At 46.6% G+C, this 19576-nt stretch overlaps 1 protein-coding gene across 6 annotated transcripts in view; it reads left to right on the forward strand.

Annotated features, from left to right (window-relative positions):
- slc2a9l2 (solute carrier family 2 member 9, like 2) overlaps positions 1–19576 on the forward strand; it is a 408559-nt gene that overhangs the window by 351224 nt on the left and 37759 nt on the right. Inside the window, exon 12 of one of the 6 annotated variants that reach the window (XM_059964830.1) lies at positions 16018–16192. The exons of the other annotated variants lie outside the window; for them this stretch is intronic. Coding sequence (XP_059820813.1) covers positions 16018–16043 — 26 coding nt within the window. The 3' untranslated portion in view covers positions 16044–16192. Of the gene's footprint in view, positions 1–16017; positions 16193–19576 lie in introns of those variants that run through there. 6 annotated transcript variants of the gene reach the window in all.

Raw genomic sequence — 19576 nt, forward strand, 5'->3', positions numbered from 1 at the left:
CACAGTATTAAACCCACAACAAATACCGTTATGAAATACACTTTAAAGAGTTTACTAAAATTAACAGAGTATTAGACAATACAATATATATGCAAGGGAAAAAAACAAAAAGGCGCCAACTTATCAAAGTTCAGTCAGTTTAGTGCACATCGTTGGACCTCAACCATCAACCATCCGACCCCTCGTCACTTACCTCCGACCTCCACGTCTTCGCAACTAGGACCACGCCCGGTGGTCTTCTGAGCAGTGCAGTGCACGTCCACCTTCCTCGGCGTCTTCCTCCCGGCTTTCTACCAAAAGCCCGTGAAAAACCCCTCCCCCAAGTTCCCAGCCTCACAAGACAAAATAACATTCCCCATTGGTTAACAAATGAATACAATTACCATATCAACAAGCATAAAGCAAAACAGCTGCGAGAGAAACACTTATCAGACAAAGAAGCATTCCTACTCTTAACAAACCAAAAAAAAACCATTTTGAGTAACATACACAGGACATTGTACATTCTCTCCCCACCAGCAAATGTCATGCCCTCATGGCATTACTAGAGTTCCCCAAAGCTTCTTGCAACACACAAAACCCAACCCAGGTGCAGAAAACAGTGACATAACTACCCAGAGCAGTACAAATCACACTCGGTTCTCCTGACACCACATACGTCAACTGCTCCGGGGGGCACCTAATTCTCTGAGATCTCCATACCCCTTCTGCCCCACTGGGCTCCCTTGTCACCTGCGAACCCAGTCTCGGACTCCCCAGGTCTACCTGACAGACCCTCACCCCCTTCTTCACGGGGGTCCTCCCTCACCTGAAATCTCTCCAGCTCATGCTCGGGTTCCACCCTCTCACCCCCCAGTGTTGGCTGCCTCTCCATCTGACCCTCAAGACCTTCCCTCCTCTCACCCAACTCAGTATGGGAAGGGCCAGGAGCCTCCTCTTCTGGTACTGAAACGCCAGCGAATGGGAACAGGGCCCACTCATCTGAGTCATCCTCTTCCGAATCAGTAGCCATTCCCGGGTGAGGGACCCGTCCCCACTCTTCAGCAGCGGGCTCTTCCCTCTCTCCGTGCCCTCGCAGAGTCCTGGTACTAGGCGCAACCTCCCACTCGGGCTCCTTATCCACCTGCACCGCTTGACCCAGGGGTAGCAGGTGATTCCGATGGAGTACCTTGATAGGCCCTTTCCCATCCTCAGGTTTCACCCGGTAAACTGGCAGGTTCGGCATCTGGCTCTCTATTACATAGGGGCTGGCCGCCCATCGATCGGCCAGCTTGTGCTTACCAGGGAGTCCCAAATTCCGTAAAAGGACCCGGTCGCACGGCAATAATTGGACAAACTTCACGTTTCGATCAGACCGCATCTTATTCCTCTGGTTTTGTTTGCTAGCTGCCGCCTCGGCCAACTCGTGCCCCCGCTGTAACTCCCTCTTCATGTCGGACACGTACTTTAGATAGGACTTCCCGAGTAATTCAACCACTTCACCCCCAAAACACAAGTCAATTGGCAACCTCGCTTCCCGCCCGAACGTCAGGTAATAGGGCGAGTACCCTGTAGCATCATTGCGAGTACAATTGTAACAGTGAACCAATTGTCCAATATGACGACTCCATCTACTTTTCTGCCCAAACTCCAGCGTCCCAAGCAGATCCAACAGGGTCCTGTTGAACCTCTCAGGCTGAGGATCACCCTGTGGGTAATAAGGGGTAGTCCTGGATTTCTCAAACCCAAGCATAGTCAGTAATTCATGGATAAGGCGGCTCTCAAAGTCCCGCCCCTGATCACTATGGATTCACCTGGGAAGGCCGTAATGCTCAAAATACTTCTCCCATAACACCTTCGCCACTGTCGTCACCTTCTGATCCTTAGTGGGAAATGCCTGAGCATAGCGAGTGTAATGATCGGTGATGACTAAGACATTCGCGGTGTTGCTGGTGTCTGGCTCAATCGACAGGAAATCCATACATACCAAGTCCAGAGGTCCTGCACTCTGCAAGTGTGACAGTGGAGCTGCCAACACTGGCAGGGTCTTCCTCCGGATGCAATGACTGCATCCCCTACAGTATTCTTCGACGTCCCCCCTCATCCGGGGCCAGTAGAACCGGTCTTTGAGTAATCCATAGGTCTTTTCCACCCCCAAGTGTCCAGAATCATTATGTAAGGCCTGGAGTACAGTCTGCCGATACTTCTCTGGCAGGACCAGTTGCCAATGGGGGGGGGTTGGTCCGGAGGCGCCGTTACCTGGTACAAGATTTGGTTCTTTAACTTCAACCGAGGCCACTCCTTCAATAACAGAGGCACGAATGGGTGTTTCGCCTTCTCAGCCAACGCCACATCCCCCTTCTCGACCGCTCTCCACACTGTGCCAATGCCCGGGTCATTTTGCTGAGCAGCTGCCACTTTCCCCGGACTCAGTTCCGGCAACTGTTTAGTCCGCAGTGCGGTCAGGTCACACAGTAAGCTAGGGGTATGGCATCTTCAAAAACCCCCAAGTGGTCCATGGCTCTTTCCATCCTCCCTCTTCCCTCGGCCTTCACAGTGATAGCAAACTGACACATTGCCTTCACTCCAGGGGCAGGGACACTCTCCCACTCCTCATCCTTCTCCTGTTCCCCCGGCTCCCGACGTGACAAAGCATCCACATCGAAATTCTTGCTTCCGGGGCGGTACCTCAGGCTGAAATCATATGCCGACAAGGCCGCCAACCACTGATGTCCTGTGGCATACAGCTTCGCCGAAGTCAGGATATAAGTGAGAGGATTGTTATCCGTTCTCACCTCAAACTTGGCCCTGTATAGGTAATCACTCAACTTGTCCACCACTGCCCATTTCAGCGCCAGGAACTCCAACTTGTGAGTGGGATAGCTTCTCTCAGATGGCGACAAGCTTCAGCTGACAAAGGCTACCGGTCTCAAAGCTTTGCCATGCTCCTGGTACAGAACAGCCCCTAGACCCTCTCAGCTGGCATCCGTGTGCAGCACATATGGCTTCTGGGGATCGGCAAAAGTCAACACCGGGGCCTGGGTCAGTGCCCTTTTCAAAGATCAGAACGCCTCTTCACATCGATCATCCCATCTCGAGCCAAACGGTTCCGCCGGGTTCCAGTATCCTCCAGCGTCTTGCCTCCGGTCCCCCTTCCTTTTCTTTCCCACTGGGGGATAGCCACACAACAGCTGAGTCAATGGGTGACACACTTTGGCGTATCCTTTCACGAATCGCCGGTAATACCCACAGAACCCCAAAAATGAGCGCAGAGTGCCCATTTTCTGGGGTCTCGGCCAGGTGGTCACGGCCTCTATCTTGGTTGGTTCAGTAGCCACTCCCTCTCGTGAAATGATATGGCCAACGTAGCTAACCGATGACTTGCAGAACTGGCATTTGTCCAGGGAAAGCTTCATCCCTTCTTCATTAAGCCAGCCCAACACCTTCAACAGCCTCTCCTCATGTTCCTCCAAAGTCGATCCAAACACTATCAAATCGTCCAGGTACACCAGCACCTCTAACAGATTCATATCCCCCACAGTTCTCTCCATGAGCCTCTGGAAGGTGGCTGGGGCTCCCGATATGCCTTGGGGCATTCGTTTGAACTGAAAGAACCCCAGCGGGCAGATAAAAGCGGTCTTCTCTTTATCGGCCGCACTCATCGGGATCTGGTAATACCCACTTGTTAGGTCCAGCACACTGAACCACTTCGCACCGCTCAGGCAGGCCAGCGCATCCTCGACTCTTGGGACAGTATATTGATCGGGGACAGTTCGCCGATTCAACGTCCTGTAGTCAACACACATGCGCACTCTCCCATTCTTCTTCCATGCCTCCACTATTGGGGACGCATAAGGACTTCGAGACTCAGCTATGATTCCGGCCTCCTTCAACTTGCACAAGTGCTGCCGCACGTCCTCAACATCTGCCGGAGCCAGCCGCCGGGATCTCTCTCGGAACGGGGTGTACTCCGTCACCCGGATGGTGTGGCGAGTGCTTTTGGAGCAGCCCACATCAAACTCGCCCCAAGAAAAAACAGCTTCCATCTTCAGCATCTTCTCCACCAGCCTACGTTTCCACTCCGGCGACACTGGGGAATCCCCGAAGTTAAAGGCTTCAGCAGTCAGCTCCCTTCGATGCTCCGATCCCTCCCTGTTAGGGGTCCTCGCTGGTGCGTGAGGCATTACCGTCACTGGGAACAGATGTGCCAGCGGCATTCCCCTCTTAAAGGTGATTTCTCTTGCCGTGGTGTTCCTGACACTTATAGCTATACGCCTCGCATGTACCACCTCTGGTCTCTGCACTTCAGGCCTCACCAGCGCCCCCGCCGGAAATCGTGTCTCCCCTTCAAGATCGTCCGGGGCGTCTACTAACAGGGCTTTGCCCTTCGGCACTCCTGGGAATCTGGGGGTCCCCATCACGAGTGCTACCTCCCCTGGTCGGATCACCTTGGGCCTCGCCTGCGTACACCACACCGTCCCTCGTTTACACTCCGGATCCAACCCTTGGGAGGCAACCCCTTCTTCGAACACCGCTCGAAACACTGGATGCACCGAGAGGGTCTCCAGAAAGTCTTCCCCCCCCCTTTCTCTTTACAAGCTCCCAGGAGCCGTCGCACAACGGGGGAGTTAGTACCCACCAGGAGGGCAGCACCCCCGGTTTCCACCGGGTCAGGACACACCAACACCAACGTCTCAATAACTTCAGACACTCTCACATCGCCCTCCGAGAACTCCAATCTCACCGATAGGTACCCACAGTACGGGTAGTCACCCTCGCTCACACCCCAAATCTGCAGGGCGTCAAATGGGGTTACGGGCAAATGCTTTAGATATTGATTGTAGAAAGACCGGTACAATAAGGTCACCTGTGATCCCGTATCAAGAATGGCTTTTGCGTAAACTCCCTCTATCCGTAGACCCACACTGGCACGGGGTCCTACCAGCCCATCCGGAATAGAGGCGTGGGCACCCGGTGGTCTTCTGGCTGATCTCTGGGAACGTGTTCCTCCAGAGGCTCCAGTCCGTTCCCTCACTGAGCCTCTCCTAAGTTTCCCGACACCTCTCCCTTCTTAGTCGCAGGGGTCTTGTCCTCCGCGGGACTCCTTGTCTCTCACAATCCCACCTAAAGTGTCCCTCCTCTCCACAGCTATAGCACTCCCTCGGCTGCTCATAGTCCCGCCTGAAATGCCCCTCTTTCCCACAGTTAAAGCACACGCTGCCTGCCGCCCCTCCTCTCCCAGGACAGCTCCTGCTCCCAACCCACTGCACTGGTCGCCCCCGGGAGTGGGTACCTCCCCTCCAGAGAGGGTTCCCTACTCCCCGGGGGATTGTCAATCCTCCACCCAGCCACCACTTCCTGTATCGCTGAGGATCGCTCCCATAGGCCCGAGCCCCTTTTCCGCCCCAACGCTCTCTCTTCCTCCTGCACCTCTCTAATCAGTTGCCCAAGCGATGGAGAGGGGCCTTTCCTATAAGCCTGCCGGATAGTCCACGCCACCTTGTCCTCCTCCAGAGAGCCACTGAATAGCTGACTCATCCTCACGCTAGCCACGTCAGGCGCCTTCACTACCCTCCGGCGCCGCAGCCCTGAGAGCATCCCCTCCATCCTAAATATGTACTCAGAGAGCTTTTCCCCTCTCTTTTGTTCCAGGCGTTGGAACTCTGCTAAAAGCAGCCAGGGTTCCCCTGACAACCCAAACGCTCCCTCCAAAACTTCTATGCATTCCTCCACTGAAGCCCCAGGGTTCTCAGCTTTCAACTCCCGGACAGTTTTGGCTGCCGAACCCCTCAAACTTCCCACCAATCGCTGCCTCTTCTCCTCCTCTGAGGCTGGCCACTCCTCTAACAGCAAAGACGTATGCTCGATCCAGGTCTCATAGTCCACCTCCCCATCCGGAGTAGGCTTGGCTCCAGAGAACACCCCCAGCTTCAGCCGTGGCCTCTCGGCCACTCCCACCAGGGTGTTAAGTGAGGCTGCCAGCTCCGAGGCTTCCATCCTACCTGGGGAACGGTGCCTAGTCACGACTCCCTCCTCCCAGCTCCCTTTACTAGTTCCAGGCACCTCTAGCTGTAGCTCCTCAGCCTCAGCCTCGGAGAGGGTGTGGAACCCCCACGCCCCGGCCTCCCCCGGAACACTGACTGTCGCCGGCAGTTCCAACGTCCTGACGTCAGCACTCGTACGAACCAACACCCAGCTAGACTCCACCTCTTTACCACACCGTCTAGCTACCAATTCTACCTGCCTAATACCCTTCACAGAACTTAAGCCCCGCACTAACGCATCTCCCAAAACTCGAAAATCCACTCCACTCACTGCACAGGCATACTGCACCAGTACACCTTCAAATTCGCACCAGCTAACAATCTTATCTCTGTCCATCTCCGCTCTGCTGCCTGTGCGATTCCACAGCCCCTGACAATCCAATCCCAGATGAGCCCCCACAAATGTAACACTTGCCCAACAGGCTGGTATATGTCTAGGGGAAAAGGAGATCCAGCCACACACCAACCCCACCTCCTGTACATGCAGGTGCTGTGAGAATCAAGTTTATGCCTCGCGCCCGCTCACAGTATTAAACCCACAACAAATAGCGTTATGAAATACACTTTAAAGAGTTTACTAAAATTAACAGAGTATTAGGCAATACAATATATATGCAAGGGAAAAAAACAAAAAGGTGCCAACTTATCAAAGTTCAGTCAGTTTAGTGCACATCATTGGAGCTCAACCATCAACCATCTGACTCCTCGTCGCTTGCCTCCGACCTCCACGTCTTCGGAACTAGGACCATGCCCGGTGGTCTTCCGAGCAGTGCAGCGCACGTCCACCTTCCTCGGCGTCTTCCTCCCGGCTCTCTACCAAAAGCCCGTGAAAAACCCCTCCCCCAAGTTCCCAGCCTCACAAGACAAAATAACATTCCCCATTGGTTAACAAATGAATACAATTACCATATCAACAAGCATAAAGCAAAATAACTGCGAGAGAAACACTTATCAGACAAAGCATTCCTACTCTTAACAAACCAAAAAAAAACATTTTGAGTAACATACACAGGACATTGTACACAAGTATAAACACAAGAAAAAATGTGTAGATGCTAAAAATCCAACAACACACACCAACTACTGGAGGAACTCAGCAGATCAGGCAGCATCTATGGAAAAGAGTACAGACAATGTTTTGGGCCGAAACCCTTTGGCAGGACTGGAGAAAAGTAGATGAGGAGTCAGAGTTAGCAGGTGGGAGGAGGGGAGGAAAGAACACAAGGTAATAGGTGAAACCGGGAGGGGGAGGGAGGAAGTAAAGAGCTGGGAAATCGATTGGTGAAAGAGATACTGGCCTGGAGAAGGGGGAATCTGATAGGAGAGGACAGAAGGCCATTGAAGAATGAAAAAGGGGAAGAGCACCAGAGGGAGGCAATAAGCAGGCAAGGAGGTAAGCAGAGAGAGGGGAAAGGAGATAGGGAATAGAGAAGGAAAGGGGGAGCCACTACCGGAAGTTGGAGAGAAGTTGCTGTTCATCGGTGAGACCCAGTGTAGATTGGTGGTCCACTTCGCTGAGCTCCTTCCACCAGAACAAGCGGCGTCTCCCAGTGGCCATCCATTTTAATTCACTTCCCATCCCATTCCAATATGTCCATCCATGGCCTCCTCCACTGTTGCAATGAGGCTACATTCAGGTTGGAGGAACAACACCTTATATTCCATCTGGGTAGATCCAGCCTCATGGTATGAACATTGATTTCTCGAATTTCCGAATATTATCAACCCCTGCCCCCTTCACCATTCCCCATCCCTTTCCCTCTCTCTCCTTATCTCCTTGTCTCAGCCTGAAACATCGACTGTACTCTTTTCCATAGCATTATGTAAAAGCTGGTCCTGAATAATGGCAGGATTTAAGTCCAAAAGGGTAGCTTGTTATAAGGTAAAGTGTGATTAGGAAGAAAGTGTGCAAGAAGGAAGACTAGCTAGAGATTGTAAGTAGGTACAAATTGGGAAGGAAGATTGAACAGAGTCCAGTATCACCGGGTAGTGTACAGTGCTTTGCAGTCGTTGTTTGCTGTAGAGCAGTGTCACGAGGTCTGTGGGTTGTTTCAATCATAATACCTTGCTGGCGACAGCTCAGCAGTCATGTAAACCTGCAACAGAAACCTGGGCCCTGGAACCAGCTCCTGATGTAGAAATCCTGTGATATACAGTACACTGTAAATGGCAAGCCTGCCCAGAAAAAATACTTGATTCGCCTGTTACCCTTGGCTCCAGGATTGCCCGCTCTGATGACCAGTATAAGACTTACAATCCCTGTGAATACCTCTGAAAAAAGTGAAAAATATTCAGGAAATTAAAATCATTCACATTTTATGGCATATGTAAAGATTGAAATTAACCCAATACATTATAGACCTTGTTAAGCTAAATGAAAGTTACGTCTTTCCCTTGATACGTTTCTTTCACTTTAGAATGGAGTCATTACACAAATGCAAATTTTCCAAAGTTATTGAGATTCCTTGTGCAGGTGTGCAGGTGTACTGTGTATGTACTCAAAATGGCTTCTTTGGTTTGCTAGAGTAGGAATGCTTTTATGTCTGGTAAGTGTTTTCTCTCTCAGTTGTTTAGCTTTGGACTTGCTGATATGGGGATTGTATTCATTTGTTGACCAATGGGGAATATTATTTTGTCTTGTGAGGCTGGGAGCTTGGGGGTTTTGCAGTCTTTTCAGGGGAGGTGGGAAGGAGACTCCGAGGAAGGTGGACGTGCGCTGCACTGCTCGGTCGACCACCCGGGTGGTCCCAGGTACAAGGACGTGGAGGTCGGAGGAAAGTGACGACGGGTCAGATGGTTCGATGGTTGAGCTCCAACGATGTGCACTAAACTGACTGAACTTTGATAAGTTGGCGCCTTTTACTTTATTTTCTTTTCCTTCATATATGCCATATTGCATAGTACTCTTTTAGTTTTAGTAAAATCTTTAAAGTGTGTTCCGTAATGGTAGCTGGTGTGAGTTTGATACTGTGGGTGGGCACGAGGCATAAACTTGATTCTCACAGCACCTGCGTGTACGGGAGGTGGGGTTGGTGAGTGGCTGGATCTCCTTTTCCCCTCGACATATATCAGCCGGTTGGGTAAGTGTTGCAAGGGTTTTCGACCCAAGATGTCAGCAGTTTCTATTTACCCCTCCCTCCCCTCCTCATAGATACTGGTAGATGTGCTGTTTTATTCCAGTAGACTGTTTGTTGTTTTCAATCCAAGTACTGGGAAACTGCTTGAAAGTAATGCTCCACCACTAAAGAGTCTAGTTCTTTCCTAGCATATATGATTAATAAACTCTTTTTGAGCTTCCACCCGGGTACAGGTATTGATTTTAACCGATATTGTGGTGACAACCTCCAGCATTTTTATCAGGGATGATACCTGAACATGCCTAGCCCATTGTGCGTTCCTCCTCATCCAGTCAAGTTTTCACTGTCCCGCCTCGCTTACGATTGACTTCCAGCTTATATGGGTCAAAAGAGACCCGGGACTCAGATCAGCTGGTGTTTACATGATTCCTTGTGAACATTGAGCAGTGTCTATCAGCCAGATGGGACTCTCGGTGAGAGCCCACATCAAGGAGCGTAGGAGGTGTATCAGTTTGGGTTGGCCAGAGAAGTCGGCGATAGCAGAACATTTCATTCACAATGACCATAGGATTGACTTCAATGGCACAAAGCTACTGTGCCCCACCATTCACTTTTGGGACCTCCTCGTGAAGGAAGCCATTGAAATAAAACTAGAGGAAAGAATTTTAACAAAGACAAAGGTCTAAGTAAGAACTGGAATTTGATTGTAGACAAGGTGGAGGTGGAAACCTGGATGAGCCTAACCAACCAGGAGGGACAGATGATGGGTGTATAAATACCACAGGTCTAGACGTGCCCAGGCATCATCCCTGATGGAGATGGCAGAGTTTGACATTGAAACATGGTTTAAATCAATATCTGTACCCGGCTGGAAGCCTGAGAAGAGTTTATTCGTTCCACCAAAAGCTTCCATCAAAAATAAAGTACTGGAGAACTGTCTAATTGAAAGAAGCAAGAGGCTTGACACTTGCATCTCCAACTGGAACCATTAATTGTAAGTGACTCCCTTGGAGCAATGTTCTGGTGTCTGCAGAGTTTTACTGAGACCCTGATAGAATTGGACTTGATAGTTCCACTCAGGGAGTCAGCACTCAGGTGGTGTAGTGGGCTGGCTGATTTCCTTAAGCAGTGCAATTACAATGATATAATTGTGTGCTGTGAATCTGAGGCATATTTCCCTGTGTGTGGTCGTACAATTTGCTGTTACTGACGTAAAGGTTGTTAAAGGTGCAAATTAATGCCTGGTTCAGAGGCAGTATGCTAATTTGTTCGCTTACCATTGGTGCCACATTCTAAAGACTTCCTTCACTACACTGATCTACAATGACTGTTTTGTTCGCTTTTCTTGTGATTGCAAGACCCTTTGGGGCATTGTTAATGTGGAATGCTGCAACTTCAGTTCACTGATTTATTGCAGAGAGCAAGGGGACTGCATAGCCTCAGTTGTAGTGGGGACCCAGGCCTGAAGCTGCCAGCAGAGAGGTACTGAAGCCAGTGCACCCCACCTGGTGCACATCCAGGCTGGAGTTGGTGTTGCTCCCCCACCCCCATTGTTCGCTCGGCAGATGACACACTCTGTTGTGGTCGTCTGCAGATTTCAGCAGCATTGGATGGCTTGAGCTTGGACTCTTATTGCGTGGCTGTTTCCTTCAATTTTATACCTGCTATGTGTGCTTTGTGCTGTGTGTGACTTGGTTCTGTGTTTTGCACCTTGACCCTGGTGTAATGCTATTTCGTTTGGCTGTATCCATGAGTATTCATGTATGGTTGAATAACAATTAAACTTGAATTGAATTGGATGTATGAGAGCAGAGCTTTAACTAGATTTGTATCTGGTGAATTGCTGAAAGGATGTAATAAACCAGCACGTTGAGTGCAGACAGAATTGACCTCAAGTCTCTACAACAATGGTATCACAACTAATGATGGCTGTGCCCATTAGAGTCAATCCCTGCAGATGTGGCAGCAGGTTTGATGCTTATTATGTGTGGGCCACTGCAGAATTATTTCATCTACAATTCTCCCTAAATAATATATGTAGTTGTTAATAATATCTTTGAAATAAGAATGGATTCATGCAGATGGTTCTGCTCAGTCTCCATCTATAACAAAACTTGTGATGATTGATTAATTAGTCATTTGACCGAGGAGGTAGAATGAAAATTAGGTTGCTTTTGACCTTTGAACAAACAGCACTCATGCTGTCCTGACCTGTTCTCTGCACTGATTCAGGTTGTAACATAATTTTATTGTCAGTATCATTTATACTGATGCTTAGCAGTGGCACTGATAATGAGAACTTGAATTGTTCAAGGACCTCAGGGTGGATCATTCAGTCTTCCTGTCATGGGCAAACAGGCAAGCTGTAAGATGCCACAAAGTGTTCTCAAGCCCTAATTTCAGTTCTACAGAATCATAAGAGTCGTAGAACGCTACAGAACAGAATCAGGCCCTTTGGTCCATCTAGTCTGTACTAAACCATTAATCTGCCCATTAATCTGCCTGGACCATAGCCCTCCCTATCCCTCCCATACATGTATCTATCCAAGCTTCCCTTAAGTGTTGAAATTGATCCTGCATCCACCACATGCACTAGCAGCTGGTACCACCCTCTGAGTGAAGAAGTTTCCCCTCATGTTTGCTTTCAACATTTCAATTTTCACCCTTTGTCTGTGACCTCTCACACGACCTCAGTGGAAAAGTTCTGCTTGCATTTACCCTCTCTATACCCCTCAAAGTTTTGTCTACCCTTATCAAATCTCCCCTCAATCTTCTAAGTTCCAAATAATAAAGTCCTAACCTAGTCAACCTTTCCCTCCAAGTCAGGTCGACAAGTCCAAGCATCATCCTTGTAAATTTTCTCTGCACTCTTTCAATCTTATTTACATCTTTCCTGCAAGTCGTTGTATAACAAGTACTCAGATGACAGCACAGCAAGACGTGTATTATTATATCAATCATGAAATGAGAGAATTACTTCCATTCTCAGAAATACCAAGCTCTCTTGGTAATTCTTGTTCCAGTATAAATTTTCAAAGGCAGCCAATAACTGGCATATCTGGAAGTGCTACTTTGTGGCTTCTGTCAGTTCTATAAGGCTCTACCTACAGGTAAGATCAAATTCTCTGCATAAGCTTATCCTTTAGGCAGATGGAGTATTTATACTGACAGAGCAGTGGCTAATATTTAAAGAATTCATACATGAATTCAAACAGTTACTCATTGCTAACAAGAGAAAATGCAGTATTAAGATGTTGGAAATCCAAGCAACACACACAAAATGCTGGAGAAACTCAGCAGGGCAGGCAACATCTGTGGAAAAGAACATAGTCAACATTTCGGCCCCTGATCCATTCACATCTCTTTTCCATCCAGCATTTTGTGTGTGTTGCAATTATTCAATGCTGCCCAATATAAAAATAACCTTAGAAAGAGAGTTGACTATGGTTTATGGCAGAAATTAAGGACAATATTAGATGCAAAGAGGAGGCATACAAAATTGCTCATGAATGCAACAAGCCTGAGGATTGACTGCAGGTTAGAGTTCAGCAAAGGGGGGCAGTATAATTGATTAAGGGGAGGAAGGTGGAACATCAGAGTGAGCTGCAGAAGATGTAAAAAATAACTATGAGCTTATCAAAATTGTGAAGAGCAAGGAATCAGTGCAAACAGATGTAGACTCCCTCCAGTCAGAAGCAGGGATACTTATAATTGAAAACAAAGAGATAACAATAAATGAATGCTGTCTTGTCTTTACAAAGGAGAAACCAAATAAATTCCTAGAAATATTTGGAATCCAGGCATCTAGAAAGAGGGAGGACCTGAAGGAAATCAGTATTAAAGAGATAGTGCTAAGCAAGTCATTTAGCTCAAAACTGATAAGACTAGGGTATGATCATCTGCATCCTAGATTACTAAGTGCATAGTAATTGTGGATTCATTGGTGGTCATCTTCCAATATTCTTGGAGCTTGAGACCAACTCCTTCAGGTTTGAATGTGTCAAATGTCATCTCAGCACTTAAACAGATAAAAAAAAAGCAGTGTTTTACAGTTCAGTAAGCCTCATGTTATGGGCAAGGGTAGGGAGATGCTAACATTTACAACACACTGGAGGATCTCAGCGGGTCGAGCAGCATCCGCGGAAACGAGCAGTCAACGTTTCAGGCCGAGACCCTTCATCAGGACTGAAGAGGGAGGGAGCAGGGGCCCTGTAAAGAAGATGAGTGGAGGATGGGAAGGAGAAGGCTGGTAGGTGCCTGGTTAAAAACCAGTAAGAGGAAAGATCAAGGGGTAGGGGAGGGGATAGGCAGGAAAGGTGAAGAAGGAATGTAAGGGGAAAGCACTGGGTAGTAGAAGAAGGCGGAATCATGAACCATAGAACCATAGAACACTACAGCACAGTGCCGACCCATATAATCCTTTAAAAAAAAGTACTAAACCCACACTACCCCATAACCCTCTATTTTTCTTTCATCCATGTGCCTGTCCAAGAGGCTCTTAAATGCCCCAATGTTTTAGCCTCCACCACCATCCCTGGCAAGTCATTCCAGGCACTCACAACCTTCTGTGTAAAAAAACTTACCCCTGATGTCTCCCCTAAACTTCCCTCCCTTAAATGAAGAGAGGTGATAGGCAGCTGGAGGAGGAGACAGAGTGAAAGTGGGATGGGGGAAGGTAGAGGGAGGGAATTACCGGAAGTTGGAGAATTTGATGTTCATACCAAGGGGCTGGAGACTACCCAGACAGTATATGAGGTGTTGCTCCTCCAACCTGAGTTTGGCCTCATCATGGGCATAGAGGAGGCCATGTATGGACATATCTGAATGGGAGTGTGAAGGAGAGTTGAAGTGGGTGGCAACCGGAAGATCCTGTCCGATGTGGTGGACGGAGTGGAGGTGCTCGACAAAGCAGTCCCCCAATCTGCGACGGGTCTTGCAGATGTAGAGGAGGCCGCACCAGGAGCACCGGATGCAATAGATAACCCCAACAGACTCACAAGTGAAGTGTTGTCTCACCTGGAAGGACTGTTTGGGGCCCTGAATGGTGATAAGAGAGGAGTAGGGACAGGTGTAGCACTTAAGCTTGCAGGGATAAGTGCCAGGTGGGAGATCCGTGGGGAGGGACGTGTGGACCAGGGAGTCATGGAAGGAATGATCCCTGCAGAAAGCAGGGGTAGGGAGGGAAAGATCTGCTTAGTGGTGGGGTCCTGTTGAAGGTGGCAGAAGTTGTGGACGATAATGTGCTGGATCCAGAGGTTGATGGGGTGGTAGGTGAGGACAAGGGGAACTCGGTCCTTGTTGTGGTGATGGGAAGATGGGGTGAGGGCCAAAGTGCAGGAAATAGAGAAGGTGCGGGTGAGGGCATCAGTGATGACAACAGAATTGCTAACATTTGTGATAGACAATATAATAGCAAAACACTTGGGAAAACATTGACAGGATTGGATAACATCAAGGGAAGTTTGTTCATTCAGAGGGTGTATGAACTTGTGGGTTTCTTACCACAGAAGCCAATGAAGACCAAGTCATTAAATATGATTGGGAAAGAGGAAAATAAATTTCTTCGTGCCTGAGGGACCAAGGGATATGGGAAGTGGTGGGATTGGCGAAGTGGATGGTGAACGCTGTTTGTGTTAAATAATGGAGTGGACATCTGCTCATATTTCCTGCAGTTGTTTGCAAATCTTCACATATTTATAATCTTGTCTTTGGCATCTCATACTATGTTAGTTGATAGCCAGCACTCATCAGGCTAAACAATAAGCAGGTTTATTCCTGAATATTTATTTACTGAATGAATTATGCTTTCTCTCTGGAAAGAGTGAAAAATGGCCAATCAAATACAAATCTAAGATCCTTGAAAATCTCTTCAAAGAATTTGAATTCATGATTTTTTTCCTCTTTCTTCCAGTAGTTAGTCTCATTCTCCTAAGTCAAATTGAATTCCAAGAGGGCAATTAATGTTCTTTTCTGGAGGAAGTTCAGGGTCGTCAAAACTAATTCACCGTCGTCCACAGTACTTGCTGTATACATTTCAAACAGCTGTGAAATAGCACTAAAATTGGATATAATTATAGTATCAACCAAAACAGTAACATGTAATTAGTTCTAAAAATTGCAAAGTACTATCTGTCCCCCTGCTGAATGTGTGTTCCATGGTGCAAGGATAAGAGGGAATTTTGGTTGCAATGTTGGAAACCAGAATGCCAGGCTGGTGTTAGAACAGTAATGCTAGTTTCTGGTTGATAGTCACTGTGGGCACACTGTGCTCCATACACCAAGAAAGTGTACAGCATGCTTTGCTTTATGTGTATGTACAATACAAACTCTAGTTTGAACTCTGAAGAGATTGTATTGTCTTTTTAGTTTACTTCTGACGACAAACAATAATATTTTTTGTACAAGACTTGTCTGAACAAACTGTCAGCTTGGGAGTATATTCAGCCAGTCTCTTAAACTGTAATCTGTTGCACATTTCAGCATGTGGCTCTTAACTTCTAGGTCATCAGAAAATAAAAGTAACACTGAGCAGGGCTATCCCAAGTTATCTAAGACTTCTGAAAACAGTCTGCAAAAGAAGTTTTCTCTAAGTCAGAAACAAACCATTTCCCTCCCAAATCATAATGTGAAATCTGAAGTCTTGACAGCCATTAGGGTCTGATTTGCAAAGAGTAGCCTGGGAAAGGTCAGTGTAGATGATAGGAGTTGTTAGCAGCAAATGAATTGTGACAATGTTTGTCTGAATGTTGTCCAGGTGGAATGAATGCGGTAGCTGATCAGCTCAGCATTAATAAAACTATTGTCAGTTTAATAAAAGTGTGCACTATATGTTTGTAACATTGGATTTTATGTGAAGGAGAATTTGGAGAAGGCTTAGCTTTTTCTATGGGTGATCTCTGCATTGTTTTCTGATTCAGGAACTATGTCCAAGAGCAGAGTCTAAGAGAAGTTGCATGGATGAGTGTGTGCCTTTGAAAACATACCAAGTTTCCACAGACCAGAAGCCCTAGATGAACCAGGAGATCTACAGTCTGCTGAGGGCTATATCGGTGGTGTTTAAGACCAGTGATCCAGAACTCTACAAGAAGTCAGTTACAAACCAGAGAAGGTCATTGTGAGTGCAGAAAATCAATTATGTGTGCAGTTGTTTGCACAATACCTGTGGCATGCCATTAGGTGTAACCTAACAGCAGAAATTGCAGTGACACTTTACTCAGTGGCCTTTATGCACCCTTTGAAAGGGAGACTAGTACTACACTTATGTGAATCTGCACAGCATCTGGTGATTTCTGAATCAGAGGCCAAAGTCAGTGCACCCTTCACTAGGGTGAACTTTTGCAAGGTATTGGGCTTTAGATCTGGCTGGATGTTCAAGGGTATCTTTAACTGCTGCAATCTGAGGGTCCCACCTGCTTCAAAAGGGCAGCAATGATATTGGTGTCCAAGAAGAATAGGGTTAGCTGCCTCAATAACAATCAACTAGTAGCACTCACATCTGCTGCGATGAAGTGCTTCGAGAGGTTGGTCATAACTCCTGCCTGAAGAAGGATCTAAACCTGTACAACAGGTCTATAGAGGACACAGTCTCACTGCCTCCCAACTCTGCTTTGGAGCATGTAGACAACAGCAAAACTTACATTAGTCTGTTCTTTTTTGAGTACTGCCCATCATTCAACACCATTATCCTCACAGTATTAATCACCAGGATTCTAAACCTGGGCAGTCAACACCATTGTTCTCTCAGTATTAACCACCAGTCTGGTGTTTATCGAGTACTGCCCAGCATGCACACTGTTATCCTGTCAGTATTAATCACCAGATTTTAAACTGGCAGTCAGCACCATTATCCTCAGTATTAATCACCGGTTTTCTAAACCTGGGCCTCTGTACCTCTCTCTGGAACAGTATCCTCAACTTCCTCATCAGCAGACCAATTTAAGTACAGATCAGTGAAAACATCTCCTCCTGACTGATAATCAACACACATGCATTTCAAGGATGCATGCTTAGCCTATTTGCGCTCTGCTCTCGATATTCAGTGACCACTTTATTACGCACAGGTGTACTCCTCAGTAGCATAAATATCTAATCAGCCAATTCAATCCAAGCAGCAATTCAATGCTTTGAGCATGGGTAAGAGGTTCAGTTGTTCTTCAGACTAAACATCAGAATGAGGAGGAAATGTGATCTAAGTGACTTTGATCGTTGCTGCTGGATGGAGTGGTTTGAGTATCTCAGAAACTGTTGATGTTATTTGAGTTTGTTGATCTCCTGGGATTTTCACGTACAACAGTCCAGAGTTTATGGAAATGGGGCAAAAGACAAAAAAAATCCAGTGAGTGGAGTTTCTGTGGGCAAGGATACCTTGTTAATGAGAGAGGTCAGAGGAGAATGGCTGTCAGGAAGGCGACAGTAGTGTACAGAAGAGCATCCCTGAATGTACAACAGTTTGCACCTTCAAGTGGTTGAGTTACAGCAGCAGAAGGCTATGAACATACAGAAATACACTCAGTGGCCAGCTGGAGATGGCTGATAAAGTAGCCACTGAGTGCACAGCCCAAATGCACAGGTGTCATCACCATTGATAGTAAAATCTCGAGTGACAAAGAGGAAATCTACAGGAACTAAATAGATCAGGTGGCTGAATAGTGTCACAGCAACAATCTTGCACTCAGTCAGCAAGATTCTAGAAGGTGGTGACACCCAGAAAAGTGAATCCATTCACTTTCCACCTCTGTCCCCGTAACGAGGACGGGCACGTGTTCTACTAGCTTCCCCTCCCCAAAGTCTATAATTAATTCCTTGGTCTTGCTTCCTTTCCTGATTTCTGAATGGTCCATGAATGCAGCCACATTATTCCTATTTTTGCACTGTTTATTTATTTATTTTGTAATTTATAATAATTTTGTACTGCGGTGCTGCAGAACAACAGATTTTACATTATGGAAAACAGTGATAATAATTCTGATTCATTAAAACCCAGAGAAAGTTGGTAATAGCAGACCTACAAATTACTTCATTATAAAGTCAGACAGCCCACAGAAAGCAAATGAACTCTATTCAGTGTTCCTTGGATCCGTTCAATAAATATGGTGAACAAGATCCCTGCTGCCCAACACGAGGTTAGTTTCCTCTGTGAAGAAATGACACCATATCCTAATTTGGCATCAGTTTGGGAAAATGTATTTCCAATTAAACCTCTCGTGTATGATGTGAATATTTATCATAGGAACTGTTTACAGAAATTTATTTACAGAATATCACAAATCACGTTGGTATTTGCCAATGGTCCATAAGGAACCACCACCACCAGCCTTTTCCAGGTCAGGAAATCCTGAATTGTTGCAGTCATGCATCCAGTTCAGGGTGTAATGAATGATAGATACAACAACATCTGTAAGTCTATTCCAATTACTTGACATCATTAGTGAAATCTAGTTGTGAGTTATGCTCCAAAATCCACCTCAACCACACCATGCTTGGCACAATGAATGTAAGAAGATCAAGCATTTTTTTATTTTTGTATTTCATTTTAATCTTTTCAATTATTCCTTAGTATTTTAATATTTTCTTGATCAAGTACTGGTGGCACAGTCGTGTTAACTTTGTGATGCTGCTTAGGTCTCAAAGTGCATAGAGTAGCTGCCTGGTATCTCCATCGAGCCTGATCTGGGCTAGCTGTGCAAAATTTACACATCTTCCTACAGGCTACCTCCCACATCCCAAACATGTATGGGGCGATAGACTAACTGGCCTCTGTATATTATCCCTGGTGTGTAGGTAAATGATAGAATTGCTGGAAAACAAGAGACAACAAATTAGGGTTATTTTGGTTTACTGTTAACGAGTGCAGTGTGGTTAGCACAAACTCAATGGGCCAAAAGGCCTACATCCATGCTCTAGTCTTGCCTCCTCAAGAGCTTCCAGAGCATCCTGGGGTGGGAAGCCAGTATAATTCCTAGTCATCAATGAGACTTTTTGTACACCTGGCTTGGCACCCTTGTCCATATGGAGCTCATCCCCTTTGTCTCTGCACATTCTGACCAGTGAATATATTTGGGCAGCAAGTGAGGTAACATGCAAATCCAGCTCGAATTAGCAGTTTCACCAGTCAAGAGTGCAATGTGTAAATTAGCAAGTTGCCTCTTCATCAGCTGTCTAACCATATCTCATTAATTCATGAAAAGTTCTAAAATAATGGCTGGTTCCACGACATGTTGCTATGGTAAACGCTCCTCAATCAACAAGCTCTCATTTTCAATGTTATTTTAAATAACTTCTATGGAAAGTTTATAGAAATTTTTAAATCCCCCATGTTTATTGTATGAGAATAAATTGTTATTTCTTGAGTAATAATTTATACAACTGCTTAGCTCTTTAAGGGATCCTGTAAAGTTCCCTTGAATTTCTTCTGCACCCAACCATTTTGATTACACATCCTGATCTATTATTTTGTAGTGGTAGTTGTGTAAAGAT

The sequence above is a fragment of the Hypanus sabinus genome, chromosome 3, assembly GCF_030144855.1.
Source record: "Hypanus sabinus isolate sHypSab1 chromosome 3, sHypSab1.hap1, whole genome shotgun sequence".
Classification (NCBI taxonomy): Eukaryota; Metazoa; Chordata; class Chondrichthyes; order Myliobatiformes; family Dasyatidae; genus Hypanus; species Hypanus sabinus.